The sequence below is a fragment of the Sinohyriopsis cumingii genome, chromosome 7 (genome assembly GCF_028554795.1).
Source record: "Sinohyriopsis cumingii isolate HCF-2022 chromosome 7, ASM2855479v2, whole genome shotgun sequence".
Lineage (NCBI taxonomy): Eukaryota > Metazoa > Mollusca > Bivalvia > Unionida > Unionidae > Sinohyriopsis > Sinohyriopsis cumingii.
The window spans coordinates 133,766,121-133,783,502 of NC_142967.1; the positions used below are offsets into that span (position 1 = coordinate 133,766,121).

At 35.0% G+C, this 17,382-nt stretch overlaps 1 protein-coding gene across 3 annotated transcripts in view; it reads left to right on the forward strand.

Moving 5' to 3' along the window:
* LOC149796164 (ubiquitin carboxyl-terminal hydrolase 19-like) overlaps window positions 1–17,382 on the forward strand; it is a 132,654-nt gene that overhangs the window by 45,574 nt on the left and 69,698 nt on the right. For all 3 annotated transcript variants that reach the window (XM_089966102.1, XM_089966100.1, XM_089966101.1), the window contains exons 11-14: window positions 725–858; window positions 10,373–10,465; window positions 11,705–11,770; window positions 17,120–17,230. In XM_089966102.1, the coding sequence (XP_089822228.1) occupies window positions 725–858; window positions 10,373–10,465; window positions 11,705–11,770; window positions 17,120–17,230 (404 nt within the window). The remainder of the gene's footprint in view (window positions 1–724; window positions 859–10,372; window positions 10,466–11,704; window positions 11,771–17,119; window positions 17,231–17,382) is intronic.

Consider the following 17,382-nt stretch of genomic DNA (forward strand, 5'->3'; position numbering starts at 1 on the left):
TGTGATTGGGTACATATTCTTAGCAATTAATGTGATTGGGTGCATATTCTTGTACATTGATGTGGTTGGGTACATATTCTTGTACATTAATGTGATTGGGTACATATTCTTAGCAATTAATGTGATTGGATACATATTCTTGTACATTGATGTGGTTGGGTACATATTCTTGTACATTAATGTGATTGGGTACATATTCTTGTACATTAATGTGATTGGGTACATATTCTTGTACATTAATGTGATTGGGTACATATTCTTAGCAATTAATGTGATTGGGTGCATATTCTTGTTCATTAATGTGGTAGGGTATGTATTATTTTACATCATTGTGAATGGGTACATATTGTACATTAATGTGATTGGGTACATATTGTACATTAATTTGATTGGGTACATATTGTACATTAATTTGATTGGGTACATATTGTACAGTAATTTGATTGGGTACATATTGTACATTAATTTGATTGGGTACATATTGTACATTAATTTGATTGGGTACATATTGTTGAACATTAATATGATTGGGTACATATTCTTGTACATTAATGTGATTGGGTACATATTGTACATTAATTTGATTGGGTACATATTGTACATTAATTTGATTGGGTACATATTGTACATTAATTTGATTGGGTACATATTCTTGTACATTAATGTGATTGGGTACATATTCTTGTAAAAACATCATTTGCTAACAAGTTTACTTTCTTTCTAGATTCCAGTTTTCAGAGTGACCTTAACACTTCTAATTCTCTTGGCACTGGAGGAAAGCTGGCAATATCTTTTGCTGTTCTAATGAAAGTTTTATGGTCAGGACACCACTACTCCTATGCTCCATCGAAACTTAAGGTAAATACATTATCTTTCTCCTCTTTCACTGGAAAATCTCATTTATAATTCTTATTTGTTTTGGTCTTTGTTGATTTGTCAAGTTTGTTATGGTCTTTACATGAGCAGAAAACACTTGTAAATTGATGGAAGAACTGTCACTTGATGTGTTTTTCATATATATTTTCAGACATGTTTATGCAGTCATGTTAGTGCTTTAGTCTTAAAAATGACTGTTTTCCCTATTAAATACATTGCTACAATTTGGTATTTTTCTTGTTACTTTTGTTCCAATGATGATGGTGATGAAGTTGAAGCAAGCCATTTTTGACCTAACATATTGTGTTAGACTCATTTTTTGCTCTACTGGTCATTGACCATAAAGAGCTTATGGGATGATCTGTTGTGTGTTGTGCAGTATCCATCATCACGGGTTTCTTATTGGTACTGCTTTTGAACTACTTGGAGAAATACCATGAAACATTATACATATATTCATCCCAAGATGGGTGTCACAGTAGCTCAGTTGCTACAGCATCAGACTCATAATACAAGGATAGAAATGTCAAAATTTTCGGAAATTTCTACAAGGTACCAGTCCATCATAATGAATGGTTATCCAGGTGCCCAATCAAAGGGTAATTGTATTAAATGTGAACCAGAACAGCTTTGTTGTAGGTTCAGACATGCCAACCCCCAAGAGAGGTATAAGCGTAATTTATTACTAGTATAAGTGGCAAAAAGCATAATCTGAGCATAAAAAGAGCAATCTTTATATTAGATGTCATAATTACAGAAAACTATGAAAAAGATATATTTATTTTTGCCACAAACCTGGATCTGCAGTTAAAATTTTGTCACAAGTCAGCTAAATCCATGTGGATTAGTAGTTAGTACATGAGTATAGACATAAAAGAAATGGATAAATTATTTATGCATAACACTGACTACATGTGTTTGGTAACTTTCGCGAATAGTCATAAAGTCCACAAATAATGACTGTAGTAGTATCCTCAACCAGCCATGGATTGTACTTAATGATAGTCCAGTGCAACATGTTTTTAAGTTTAACATAATCCGTCTCCTCTATAAAAAAATCAGTCATATAAAATCCAACAGTCACATCGATACAGCCCTATATTTTATGATATCTGGTGTCATTTATTTTCAATTTTGACTGGTCCACTATGTATGTAGTATCAAAATAGAATGAATCTATGACGAGTGGTTTCACATTCAAGAATCCTGTCTGTTTTCTTGGAACTGTTGCAAGTAAAATTAATGCAAACATTACTATATTTACATACATGGTTAATTTATATTAGATTTTATTTTTAGTGTCATTAAATCACAAAGATTTCCCTTATATTTAAATATTTCAGTGTCAAATTTAATTCTGTATAGTTGTCAATTTCATTCATATTTTCCTAACATGGTGAAAGAAGTGCATTTTACGGTAACCAAGTTTTTGTGTTGCCTTTGCTGTTACAAAATTATTTGCTTTGGGTTTCTAGCTAATAAAACAGAGTCCAGTAAACAAACTTTTGAACAGCAGCACTGACATGAACAGCTATTACTCGCTCCAAGGCCACAAACTTGAGGCAAAAATGGCATTAGTTTAAAACCATTTATATTCTGCTGTCTTTAATTTGAATTGTAGTACCTATTTAAATTTTATTGCGTCAAGTATTTTTAATCAGTATTTACTGTTGCTGTTGACGAAAGGTACTGACTTAGTTAATGTCATCAGGATCTCAAAACAAGCATGTTGAATTTGCAAGAAAAATGGTGCATGAACCATGGAAAGGCATGAAGTTTGAATCTCTAGCTTTAAATATCAGCACTGATTCTTAGGTCATGTATGAAAGGAGAAAAGTGTACTCCCTTGTATTATTATATAGTACATGTGTGACAGGTAAATTGTAAGCAGCCATATGAGCCACTGTGATGATGAATAAATGCGCACACGACATGAGCCTCAAACTGTAATTGCTATTGTGTCTCAATCTGAACTTGGAATACTTTTTTGTAACGGGTACCCAGTTGCTTATTTTATTACCTGGGTTATTATTAACAGGCAATGTACCCGGGTACCCGATAACATCTTTATACAAGGGTCATTGGTTTGATAGCCACACAGGTCAGCCCTAAGCTTCCATTTATAAGCATGGCAGCCAGTATTATGTGAAAAGTGCTGTTAAAACGAAAAAAAAGCATCATCCTAATATCTGGCTGGTACTTATTGAAAATGGTTATGCTCAGGCTTTCATTATGGCTGCCACAGTGACCATCTTGAAAATCTTATTATTGCATTCCTCCTAAATGAATTGGTTATATTTACAAAGACTTTTTTGATGTCTACTTCATCCAGCATAAAAATAGTGCTGATCTGATTTCAATATGGCCACCACAGCAGTCATCTTGAAAATGCTTTATCACTTCACCTTCTGAACAGAAAGTCATATCATTATGGAGTTTTCACCAGAAGACTTTGTTTGATGTCTTGTTGGTACTAATTGAAACTGGTACAGATTTGACATCAAATGTGGCCACTATGGCATCCATCTTGAAATTCATGTTATTCGTGCTCCTTCAAAATGTAAAGTAATCAAGATAGAGTTTTCACCAGAGGACTAATTATGATATCTAGTTGGTCCTGAATGAAATGGTGCTGATCAACATCAAATATTGCTGTCACAGTGAACCTATCGAAAATCTTGTCACTAATTCCCTTGGTTGGATGGTCATAATGTTTGTATATTTAATTTGCATTGATTGTTAGTTAGTCTTATTTTTTATATGTTTTATTCTATGCTTAGGAAAATTTTATTGTATAAATATGTCATCAGACTTAGTCTCAGGACCTGTGACATTCAGAACAGTGTATTTTTTACCCATTGAGGGTATCCATTTGTTACTAGGCAGTGACCTAGCTGGAGATAAGGCTGTGGTTAATCGACTTATAACTGTCAAGCCTTGTTTGGATTAGAAAGTCAATCCTATTGCAAAAGAAATCCCTGATTTATACCCAGCTTATTCAGTTAATAGAGCTATGGCAAAGAAAGAGTGATGTTGATCAACAAATTATTCCTTTAGCTAACACATGTATTGGTCAGGCTTTTGAGGAGGTCACTTTTGCTCCTTGTTTGCATCAGTCAGAAGGTTTTGATCACTGTGATCCTCATTTCACTACTTTTCATCTTTTTTTTAAATCAGAGTGACAAACAACAATCACTTGCAATCAAACATGAAACAGATCCTGGGATCTTCTGTTTGTTTCAGAGGGCTATTAGCGAAACTGAAGCCACAGAGGTACCTGCTGGTGACAGGTGGTGGATGAACTATCAAATTGAGGTTCAGTAGTCATATTAACAGGAAATTATGAGTCTAGCACATGAAACTCCTATGTCTGGTCATTGAGGAATCAATCAGACCTACCACAAGATCTTGAATCACTTTACTGGCCACAAATGATGTTTGTAAATACTGTAGATCATGTCACACTTGTGAAATGATAGGAAAAACCAATCAGAAGATACCTAAGGCTCATCTGCAGCCTATTTCAGCATTTGACAAACTACATAGCAGAATAATAGTAGATTGTGTCGGTCCTTACCTATGACCAAGTCAGGCAACCAATACTTGTTGACCATAATGTGTGCATCTGAGATTCCCAGAGGCAATTCCTTTGAGGAATATTGTTGTTCTTGTTGTTCTAAGGTTTAATGCCATTTTTCAGCACAAGATAGTCTATACATGGCGGCCAGTATAACTGGTGGAGCAAGAACCCTGGAAAACCCAGGGAAGAACCACCGACCCACAAGAAGCTACTGGCAGGCTTTCCCATGTACCCACACTATCCGAGCCTTGGACTCAAACCCATGCAAATAACAGGTGAGATGGCAGTGATCCGGAACAGTGAGCGCTTTAGACCACTCTGCCACTTGGGGCCTCTTGAGGAATATTAAAACTAAAACAGTAGTAAAAGCTTGGATCAAGTTTTTTTCCTCAGTTTGGCTTTATTATAATCTGTCCAATCTGATCAAGGGTCAAATATTTTGTGGAAATTTTCAGCAAGTTATGCATGAATTAGGCATCCAGCAGTTCAAGTCTGATGCCTATCCCCCTGAAAGCCAAGTGGCTTTAGAAAGATTTCAGCAGATTTTGAAAAATATGATTTGGTCATATTGTTTTGATACCAAAAAAGAATGGGACAAAGGTGTTTATTTGCTGTTGTTTGCTGTTTGGGAATCAGTTCAAGAATCATTAGGATTTATTCCTTTTGAACAAGTTTATGGACATACTATCCTTGGACCATTGAAGTTGTTTAAAGAGAAGCTTCTTTCAAATGAAGATACGGAAATTAATCTTCTTATTATTTTTCTAATTTTAAATACAATTAGTTGTCAACGGCTTGTGAGGTTGCAAGAACTAATCTGCACTCAACTCAGTCATAAATGAAATTAAGGTATGACAGAAATACAAAAGAAAAGAGTTTTCAACTTGGTGATAGAGTTCTGGCTCTTTTGGCCATACCATAAAATCCTCTTCAGGCTAAATACTATGGTCCTTTCACAGTTGAAGTGATATTAATTATATCATCAATACTCATAGGAAATGAAAACAAAAATAACTTTGCCATTTTTAAATATGTTAAAGGAGTATGTTGATAGAGACAGCCATGCAGTTAATTTGGATGTACCTGTCTCACACAGTGAGGATTTAAGCAGTGGAATGCAATCAGACTGTGGTGACTTGGAGTAACCAATCTTCAGAATTCAGAAGTTATGAATATCTGGACTAGAAACACATCTGCAACCACAAGAAAAGAATGAACTAAAGCAGTTATTACTTGAATATGAGAAATGGTTTCCATTTTTTCTGACACAGACAAGTAAAATCTACCATGAGATTGAAATTGTAGATTCCACACCTGTGAAACAGCATCCATACAGGATGAACCCTCTCAAACAGGAATGTTTGAAAAAAGAAATTCAGTATTTGCTGGAGAATGATTTCTTAGAACCAAGTAAAAGTGACTGGAGTTCACCATATATGCTTGTACCAAAACCAGATAACTTTCCACATGTGCACAAACTATAGAAGAGTGAACAGTGTGACCAAAACAGATTCATTTCCATTGCCAAGGATCGGTGGCTGCATTGATTAAATTGGAAATGCAAAATATGTCACCAAATTTGACCTTTTGAAATGATTCTGGCAAATTCCACTGATGGAAAGGACAAAGGAAATTGTGGCATTTGTGACTTCAGATGGACTTTATCAATAGGAAGTGATGCTGTTATGGAACATGGCTACATCTGGTCTAGATAATTGTGATGCTTACATTGATGATGTCATCATCTGCAACAACACCTGGAAAGGGCACTTAAAGACAGTTCAGAAATTATTTGACAATTAATTTATCCAAAAGTAAGTTTTGTCATGATTGTGTTACATTTCTGGGACATATCGTGTGACATAGACAAGTTAACCTATAGATGCTAAGGTCAGGGCTATCTCTGAATTCTCTGTGCCTATCAGTCAAAAGCAGCTGATGTAATTTTGGGTAGTGCTGGATACTATCAGATTTTTTTCCATTTTTTCCATAATTGCTGAACCCTTGACAAATTTATTGTGTCAGAAAACCAAGTTGCAATGGTCAGAAAAATATCAGGAGGCTTTTGATAAGTTAAAGGCCATACTTAAGAGTGCACCAGTTCTTTCAGCTCCAAATTTCAGTAAATCATTAAAAAAAATGTCAGTTGATGTAAGTGATGTTTGCGTTGGTGCAGTATTAATTCAAGAAGACAAAAATGGTGTTCATGATCCAGTGTGTTATTTTTTTCTAAGAAATTAAATAAGCACCAGAGAAATTATTCTACAGTCAAGCAAGAAGCAATGTTTGGCTCTAATATTGGCATTACAACACTTTGAAATATATATTCGTTCAGCTTCTCCATTGATTGTATTTAGTGATCACAACTCCCTTTAATTAGCAAGATGAAAAATTAAAATCAAGATTATTAAGATTGAGTTTGATGTTGCAGGAATACAATATTGACATCAGACACATCAAGGGAAAAAGACAATTCAATAGCATATGCACTTTCATTTGTATAGAAATATTATATTGTTTCATATATACTTTGACTTACAAAAATGGTACTAACAGCTGCCTCACTTGGCTCTCAGCATTAAGAGGTTAGTGTTAGGAATGGTCAGCCTGATGTCAGGATAACGTGACTAGGTGGGACATCATGCTACATGTCTGCGACATGATGCCCCAGTGCTAGGCATCACTATGAACTGACACACTGCAGACATCGTAGCAATATGACTGAAAAATTGTTAAAGCTACGTTAAAATTCCAAATCACACACATATATCACGTACATTTGATTAATTGTTACAAAAAAGCTTTATTGCATAAATCTTTCTTTTCTTTATGGGGTAGGTGTTTGTATATTTAATTTGCATTGTTTGTTGTTTTTTATTATCATATGCTATGGAAAATTATATGTTGGACTTGACCTTGTCCAAAATCAAGTTCATTTTCTACTTGACCTGAATCATTTGTTCTAATTTTATTCTGTAAACAACTAATACATGGCAAATAGTTTCCTATAGTTTGGGTTAACTACTTGGATTATTATCTTGGTCTGAGTCAAGAACATTGTGTTTACCACATTTTATATTCTAAATATAACTGAGATTTTATTTTGTAAACATTAGGAACCTTCTAGAAGGTTATTTTCCATTAGGTAATAGTTATTTTTAGAACATGCTAATTGTGACCTGTGGTCAAGTAGAGGAATATATAATCTTGTTTTTCTAGAAATTATTAATTTGTACTTCAAGATCTGAACAGAATCAGTTGTATTATTGTTGTGTCTAGTAGTTCATTTGGGCTGGAATTATATTTATCCAGATAATTTATTCACTGGAAATACAAAGTGCTTATCAGAAATAACATTCATGGAGACTTGAATTTATAGTGAAATTTCAAATAAGGATATATTCTTGGATTGTGATCCAACAAAAGACTGGGGACACATCACCACTGCAGGCACCACCACAGGCACATCAACACTTACAGTGTTGGATTTAATTTGGATTTCTAAAGTTTATTCAGAACTTTAATCATTAGGACTTGTGTCTGAATTTATAAGATTATTTGGGATTTAATTACCATTACCATACGTTTATTTTTTCATTTTCACTTTATAGTTAAGAGAAATCAGTTATTGGTTGAATTTATCAAAGCTTGTTGCTTCTCACTCTTTTCTGTTATTTGTTTTAAGACTATGGTGTCGTAGTAATATGAGCATGGGGTTTTCACCAAAAGTCTTCTAATGATGTTTTGTTTGTCCTTAATAAAAATCTTGCAACCAATATGGCTTTTACAGTGGGTAATTTGAAAATCATACCAGTCAAGAATGTCAGAGATGGTTTCAGAACTCAGCAGTTAGAAAGAAGAATTAATTTTTTCTTTCCAGCAATATCTTTTCAGACATATGTCATTGCCTTTGAGGGACTCTTGTTTATATGGTATATTGTAATCTTATAACAGAAAACATAACTTGACTTACTCATTACCATAGCATATATGCTCATATATAAAATGTTACGGCATAATGCAATACAGTTTTCAACTAACTTCTCTTTTTTGTATGTATATATAAAATTGTATAATGTTTGTTGTTTTAGATTTGCCTAGGAGGGTTGGAATGTCCTCTTTTTACCTCACATTGATAAGAAAAAGCTGTACATATTTATTGACTGTACTCTTCATGGAGCAGAATGGCTTATAGGATGTTATGTCATCTGGTCATCTGTTTGTATAAGTTTGCCATCATTACTCCCCTTAAAATACTTGGAGGATTGCCAAGGAACTATACACATTTTCAGTATCTATCAGTAGACATCCTGAATGGGTGTTAATATCAATATGGTTTTTTTCACAAGACTTATGATGATCTCTAGGTTGGTCCTAAATGAAAATGGCAACAGTCATATGTCTATTATATCCTGCCAGGGTGGCCATCTTCAGAATCCTGCTGTTAAAGAAAATCAGAGGTGGTTGCAACATTCAGCAGATAGAAAGAAGGAAAAGTCTTGTCATGGATTACTGGAAATTCTTTTTGATTCGTAAAGCTTTAGCCCCTTTGAGAAACTGTTTTGTCCAAGGCTGTACCCACTGTCAGCTGAAAAACTATCCACTGGCATTGCACCACTTCCTGGAAAGCCGAATAATAAATACTGAAAAAAATACCACTTTGAGTAAATTAAGACAGTTCTTATGACAGTGTAGAAGAAAAAAGAAGATAATAAACAGTGGGGAAAGTGTAACCATTTACTAAGCAGGGAGATAGAGGGTTAACATTATTCAAAGGTTTAAACTTTGTTAATTGGATATTACCATTATTCTAACCCAACTAAATTATGAATTTTAATATTTTATAATGACTAACAAAACTAGCTAAACCAGAGCATTGTTAATGGATGTTTTTGGGACTGGAGTAGATCTAGAATTTTATAAATACAGCAAGATCTTCCCATTACATGAATCTGCCTTTGTAAAATCAACACTAACATTGCAACTTGATCATTACATTATAGCGTCATCAGTTACTTGTTACCTACATGCATTATAGTGCAGTGAACTCTGATAGAGATTGGACATAAAATGACGTCGCCGTGGCATCTGTCTCTTATAAAATAATGAGAAAGAAAAGTGCTTATACAAAGAAAAGAAGCATGGAAAATCATTAGTGATTTATGATCAGCTGTAAATTTACCTACAGGCTTTCAATTGCAGAAAATCTATTTGATCTTGGTAATTGTATCATACTTAAAAATTCACTCACTTATTTTTAATTTTTTGTGTGCATTTGACAAGATGAGTAATTGATCTTGAACCTGTGCAGATGTGATAAAATGTTTAAATACTCTGGACACATATTGACTGGGTACTATTTCCAATACAATTTCTTGTAATGATCCTTACATGGGAATAGATATTTAACCAAGCGCAGTGTTTGAAAAAGCACACCAAACTGTACATTGTTTAATTGATTTGAATTGTTTGGACCCCTTTATTAAAATGTAAATTTTTCAAACAGTTAAATAATCCAACATTTATTTCACAAGCGATCATCATGAAGACTGCTAATTGAACACAAAAGAAGTGTTCAGAATCAGAAGGTGGTTGTTATTGGGGTTTTCCGGGGTTCTTCCTCAACTACTTATACTGGTAACTATTTATAGCCTATCATGTGCAGAAAAATGGCATTAAACCCACAACAACAACTGTTCTGCATCATAGTGATATGAAATTGACATCTGCATTATTGACTTTTGAGTAAATAAGAAAAGGATAGTATGAGATTTTAAGCATACTGATAATTCTGTAGCTGGGTAATGACTTCAAAGTTTGAATAAAAATGCCAGAAATATATTAGAGTTGAGTGGCAGAGGTGATAATCAATATCAACGAAAGTAATACATTTACATTATGCAATGTACTTCTCAGTCCTTGGTAGCTCTGAAGGCCAGTCAGTTTACTGGATTTGCTCAACATGATGCACAGGAGTTTATGGCATTCCTCCTTGATGGACTACATGAGGTAAGTTTGCAAATGTTTTGTTTCTCTCTGGTTTGGTTTTATAAAACTATTATGCCAAAAGTAGCGTACTGGTGCTTTTATAATACATTAGTAACTGCAGATAATCTCCATCTTGATTAGTTTAGAAACTCCTTGTAAATTGAAGGAACAGATGAATTTGCCACAAGACTATTTTCTCAGGCCATGATCAACTAATGAGGTCAACTGACTGGTTAATTGATCTGCATACCAAACATTGAAATTTAGGTGCTCATTATTATCCTATGCAATGTTTTGGTCATTATGTTTTCCATATAGTTCACACATTATATAACCACAAAGCACAAGATGATAGAAGTGTGAAAGCATTTCACCTGGACTTACCAAAATCTTTTAATTGACCAATTGCCCCATGGTCCATGCTATAGTTATTACATCAGTTCCCAGTACTACATGAGTTTCACTGTATTATGAGTGAGTGTGGCAGACCCTTACAGCAAAGTATCTGTAGACTCAGTTCTGATTAAAAGAGAAATGATACAACAACTTGCTTTTATTATTATTTCTCAGCCCTTGTTTGAGGACCTAACGATGTCAGACTTCCCAGTCAGTCTTGACCAGAAAGGCGTGTGCATTAAAAATTATGTTTTCACTGTGTTTTAATTGTGTTAAATTTGCTTTATTTCATTTATGTAATTAATCTTTTTTTTATGTATAAAAAAAATGGGAAAGCGGCATGAAATACTGATGTTGGGTGAAATTATTTAAAACATTTTTCTGAAGAAAAAAGTATTGTTTTATAAGTAAATAGTTGGAGAGAAAACTAATGAAATATGGAAGGATAATACTAAAACTGAAATAACTTCAGATCTGAACTGAAAATTGCACATTTTCTGGTATATGTAATAATTAAACACATTTAATAATTGAGTACATTTATTGCAACTTTTTATATCTCCTGTAATAGTTTTGTCTCTAATTTACAAATATTTAGTGACCATGTTAATTTTGGGAGGAAAGGGTCTTGCAAAAGCCATTAGAAGTTTGGGAGATCTGCTGTATGGCATTTGTTTTTATTTCAAGGATATGAAAGAAGCCTTTACACATATTTGCAACAGGTTTATTTTTCACGAGTTTTTCTTAGCAGAATTATGAAAACTGAAGATCTCTTAATGTAATTTTGCTAAGAATAAATTTTAAATCCTTTATTATACAAGTTGCTGTTAGATATTAACCCCGAAATTTTAACTCTTTCCACAGGATTTGAATAGAGTCCAGAAAAAACCGTACACACAGACAGTGGAGGATAGGGGCCGACCTGATGAGGTGAGTATACATAGCAAACATTACTGTTAATTTTCATTCCATAGAAGACCGCTGTGGTGGCCTAGTGGTTAAAAGTGTCTGACTCAGATATGGGAGGTCGTGGGTTCGATCCCCGGTCGAGTCATACCAAAGACTTACAAAAATGGTACTAACAGCTGCCTCGCTTGGCGCTCAGCATTAAGAGGTTAGTGTTAGGACTGGTCGACCTGTTGTCAGGATAATGTGACTGGGTGGAACATCATGCTACATGTCTGTGGTATGATGCCCCAATGCTAGACATCACTATAAACGGTCACACTGCAGACATTGTAGCAATATGACTGAAAAATTGTTAAAGCTATGTTAAAAATCCAAATCCAAATCACACACCATTCCATAGATAAGGCAATTTGTATTTCCTTTTTCCATTTGGTGGTTCATCTGTCTGTCATGCCAAGGTTATTTTTAGGTCAGACTTAAGTCACTGTGTGGGGCAACTGTATTTTATGAACAGATTTCTTCTTTGGATACAATACCAGATCATGCATTAGGAGTACATCCACTTTCTTTGATATCATTAATACAATAAGCCAACTGAATTGCTTGCTCTATCGATTGTAGTACATATACTTGGCATTCAACCCATGACTGGACCCTTTTTAAGAGTTCTGTCAAGTACTTAATATTTAATGCAAATTATAACTCCTGAAATTTCCTTTGGGACTTTTCTTCATTCATAGCATCTTCATCACAGTAAGTTCATTGCAACACTTGACTGATTTCATCCATGTATGACATTGTTCTGCTGTCTCCATTTACATGTGTCAGCACAAACACAGTTGGTTTAAGATGACTAAAGATAATCGATCTTACTGTATACAGGTGGACCTCAAAAACCTCAAAAAATCAAAACTTTCATTTGGCCTTAGAAACTAAGAAAAACCTTTTAAAAAACTGAAGGAAACCTAAATAATAATCCCACAAAAAATGCTTTATTCATGCATGGTTTTTCCTTAGGCCAGCTTAATGATCAAGAAAGTGCACACATTTCTTAACACTTGCAAACGTCTTTGTTAGGTTGAATGGACTGGATTTAAGGTAAACAAATGGTAAAAGGTAAACAGCCAAGACTGTACAACAACAAAAACCATATAACAATTCCAATATGGATATGAATTTGAACCAGCCAGCCAGAAGTTCAGAATTATGTATTAATCATTCCTCTGCAGGTGGAATACATTATTTTTGAACTTATTCATGTATTTTGATGAATTCGTCACATTCTCTTTGTATGTTTAGACCACTTGGTACAAGACTCTATTGTTGATGCATGCCTGCCTATTATTTGCTCAGTCATTAATGGGTGTTGTTTTAGTAACTTAATAACACACTGCATTATTAACTTGTGTATTCTTTTTATTATTGTGTCATTTAAATGAAGCTTGTTGATGAAGTGCAATAAATGTAGGAAATTCAAGGCCAAAGACAGACATGCTTTTTCTCCATTTTAAAGCAGAATTCCAATTTTCTCCTGACTTGAATCAGATTTTTCTTGATAAAGTCCATTTTTTATATCATCTCTGATTTTTTTAATTTTTTTTTTTAATGGTCAGATCGGTCCCATTCCACAAGGACCAAAGTATTCGTTCCATACATTAGTTAGCACAAGTCTCATAAAGACTATTCTGATTGGTCAAAAGTATAAATTCATCCTATGAATCTTTGTGTAATGGAAACTGATGGCAATGGAAAGAAGAAGCATGCTTGCAAAACGTGACATTCTGAGTTGTTGAGAGAGGCCATGACACAAAAAGTTTAGATAAAGGTTTTAAAAATCTATGGAAATGGAAATGGCTGGAGCAAAAAGATCACAGAAATTTAATTGGTCAGTTTATAAGAAAAATGAACGTTAGAGGACTGTCGTTTTGTGACGTCTGCAAGAAAGATCTGAAATTATGGTAATCACAGCTGGAACAGTTTGGAACAGCACCTACCAAAAAAGCTGCATTCAGAAAAATTGAACCTCAGAAGGCATCTGGAAAAAGTGAAATTAATTACTATAACAAGAAAGATTTCTTGCATGAGAGAACAAATGTAGCCCTGTCAGAATATACATACTGCATGTCGCCCAAATAAACACCAGCTTGAAAGGAAAATCTTTGCCAAAGCTGCAAAAAGAACTTGACTGGCGCATCAACAGGTTGTGTGCAGTGGATAAAAAGACAAGTGAATGTATGGGATTATTTGTATATAGTTGATGTACAAATTATTGTGACTTAATTACGATGTGAACACTGACATCCACATGAAATAACTTCAGCATCAATAGTATTGGAGAACAAATTCATGTGACAATAAATATTGTGAAATTAATAAAGTCAAGTTGAACATTTTTGGTAAGTTTATTAGTTTTTCAAATGATTATTTTGTTTTATATTATGATCATAAGTTGCACCAGGAGCAGTTTTTATGATTGTACAATGCATTTTTGGCCTTGGGTCTTTGGCCCCCTGGACCCTTGGATCAGGGTGCTGCGACTTGAGACCACACTGGGGGAGGACCCCGAGACCCCCTTTTAAAAAATTGTCAGCTTTTTGAAGGAAAGACCAAAATCTTGTCTACAAAGAAGATGTGCACAAGATATGGCTGCATATTAAAAAAATGTACTCCTTCCTACCTTGCAGTGTGTGTGCAATATGGTCAGAGGATGTATGGGCCTCTGTCATGCAGAAGTTAGCCAATGGCAAAGACAATGGGGGAACATCTAACAAGGACAATACAGACATATTAAGTATTCATCTGAAGTCAAAATCACTTGAGAGTCTTGAATGGATGTTGCTTCCCTACCCCCACAGAATGTGGTGTATACATCCCTCAGCTATTATCATTTCTGCAGAAGCGAGGGAGCAAAACAATAAGGTTTTGCACTCACAACTATCTATGCACGACTTCAAATACAGATGCATTGACTGGTGCTGGAGATGCAATTAATAAATACTGGTTGGATTTTGCTCTTGCATCCCTCTTTCTTTCACAAGTAATTGGTGCACATGGTTCCCCAAATTTTAGGCAGCTCAGTGGGTGCAAGTCTTTTAGCCCACCCACCTCAGCATGTCCAAGCATGGCCTTTGGACCTTAGGTCAAGATGTATGGGGTGTTATGGATCAGTTGGATGTATCCTATACTTCAGTAATGCCATTTCAGCTGCCTGGTCAATCTAGCCATTTCATTTTGGGGATCTTACTGATATATCTGTCAGTCTAACCATGCCTATGGCTTTATCTCTCCTCAACAATGGGCATCATATTGATAGATCTGTCAGTCTCTCCATGCCTATGGCTTTATCTCTCCTCAACAATGGGCATCATATTGATAGATCTGTCAGTCTAACCATGCCTATGGTTTTATCTCTCCTCAACAATGGGCATCATATTGATAGATCTGTCAGTCTATCCATGCCTATGGCTTTATCTCTCCTCAACAATGGGCATCATATTGATATATCTGTCTGTCTATCCATGCCTATGGTTTTATCTCTCCTCAACAATGGGCATCATATTGATAGATGTCAGTCTAACCATGCATATGGCTTTATCTCTCCTCAACAGTGGGCATCATATTGATAGATCTGTCAGTCTAACCATGCATATGGCTTTATCTCTCCTCAACAATGGGCATCATATTGATAGATGTCAGTCTAACCATGCATATGGCTTTATCTCTCCTCAACAGTGGGCATGATATTGATAGATCTGTCAGTCTAACCATGCATATGGCTTTATCTCTCCTCAACAGTGGGCATCATATTGATAGATGTCAGTCTAACCATGCCTATGGCTTTATCTCTCCTCAACAATGGGCATCATATCGATAGATCTGTCAGTCTATCCATGCCTATGGCTTTATCTCTCCTCAACAGTGGGGATCATGTTGATAGATCCATCCATCTCACCAGGCCTATGGCTATATGTGCATGCCATGATGGGATTTTAGTGATAGGTCAGTCCATCCAACCATGTCTACAGCACAGATGGTACTGGCACTGACTGGACAGTCTTCCACATGGACTGTAACCTTGCTAACCAGCCATCCATACCAGTATGATAAATCTGTCCAACAGAGCCAGCTTAGCTTACAATATGTTCGTTGCTTAACTGCAGGGAAATTACTGTGACTTATATAGAGATGGGTGCATTGCATTGTCATGCCATTGGGGATGATTTATTCAGATATGGAGACAGAACTGGAACTAGATACTACACAGAATGAGCATGAAAATACTCCAGGTCCAACCATGAAGTGCATTGAATTAAGCTTTATGGCTGCAGTCAAAGAGATGTACCAGGTGTTGTTGGCTTCAGAATGCCAATCCCATGACTATAAGGGCAATGCTTCCATAGATATTGACAATGAGGAAGAGACTCTGTCCTTCTGGCTCCTTCCCCAGTCAGCAAAGATCAGAGAGGTTAATGACTGTCATGTTTGGAAGAGTTTGTGATCCAAGGAATTATAATCATTTCTTCCAAAGAGCCAAATACCAGCGATGTTAATTCAACACCTTCCACACTGAAACAGTCCGTGTTTCTGTCCTGCTTTTTTTACAAAGTGGATAAGTGTGTGTTCATGGCATATCAAAACTTTCTTAAAATGTTGTCACATCTGCGATGTTAGACTTAACTATTGGATTTTTGAGGTTGTGAATTTACTTGTAATGGATAATGATTGGGTAAATATTATCGAAGAAACATATTTTACTTTAAAAATTGGGTTATTGAATGGATTTGAAGATCTTTTATTTTAGGTTGCTGCAAAATGTTCACAGCTGAAAGCCTGTTTTGCATTTTAATGTGTGATCAGATCTTTACACTGACAACTTTCCACCCCCAACAAGGCATGACATTTTTCTTGTTGAGGGAGAAAAACAAATACCATAGATGTGATGACATCATTGCTGGTGGTAGTATCAGTACAATTTTTATTTGAAGAAATTGATATAAACCAAATTTATTGACATACACTCAGCAAGTATATTTTACATTTATGGCATTTGCTATTTTATTAATTGACACTTTAAGTTGAGACAAGGTAAGAAAGCAATAGTTTCCTGCCCTTTAACACTTGAAGACAAGAATACCAGACCTGATGCATTTCCATTTCATTCAAAGCAGATGAAAATGAAAGGGAACATTGAATGGAGGCAGTAAACAAAAAATCAAAAGGCTGTTTTTGAGAATGTAAGTGAATATGATGAGATGATATCTACCAAGTATGCAAGATGCACTCACAACAGCACTTAGTTGCTGGGTGAAGTAGACCCTATTGAATATTTCTCATTGAGTTATAATTAAAGTATTTAATATCTTTTTATAGGTTGTTGCATCTGAGGCCTGGGAAGTATACAAGAAAAGAAATGATTCATTTATTGTCGATATGTTCCAGGGACAATATAAGTCAAAACTTGTATGTCCAGAATGTGGCAAGGTTTGTATTCATACTTGGATAATTAAACTTTCAGTTTTATTGTACACTGAGGTTGAGGAGTTTAATGAATATGGAGCTTGGATATGAATTAAAATTAATTGGGCAAACAGTGTGAACTCAGAGAATTTAAATTTTTAGATTTCTCAGTAATG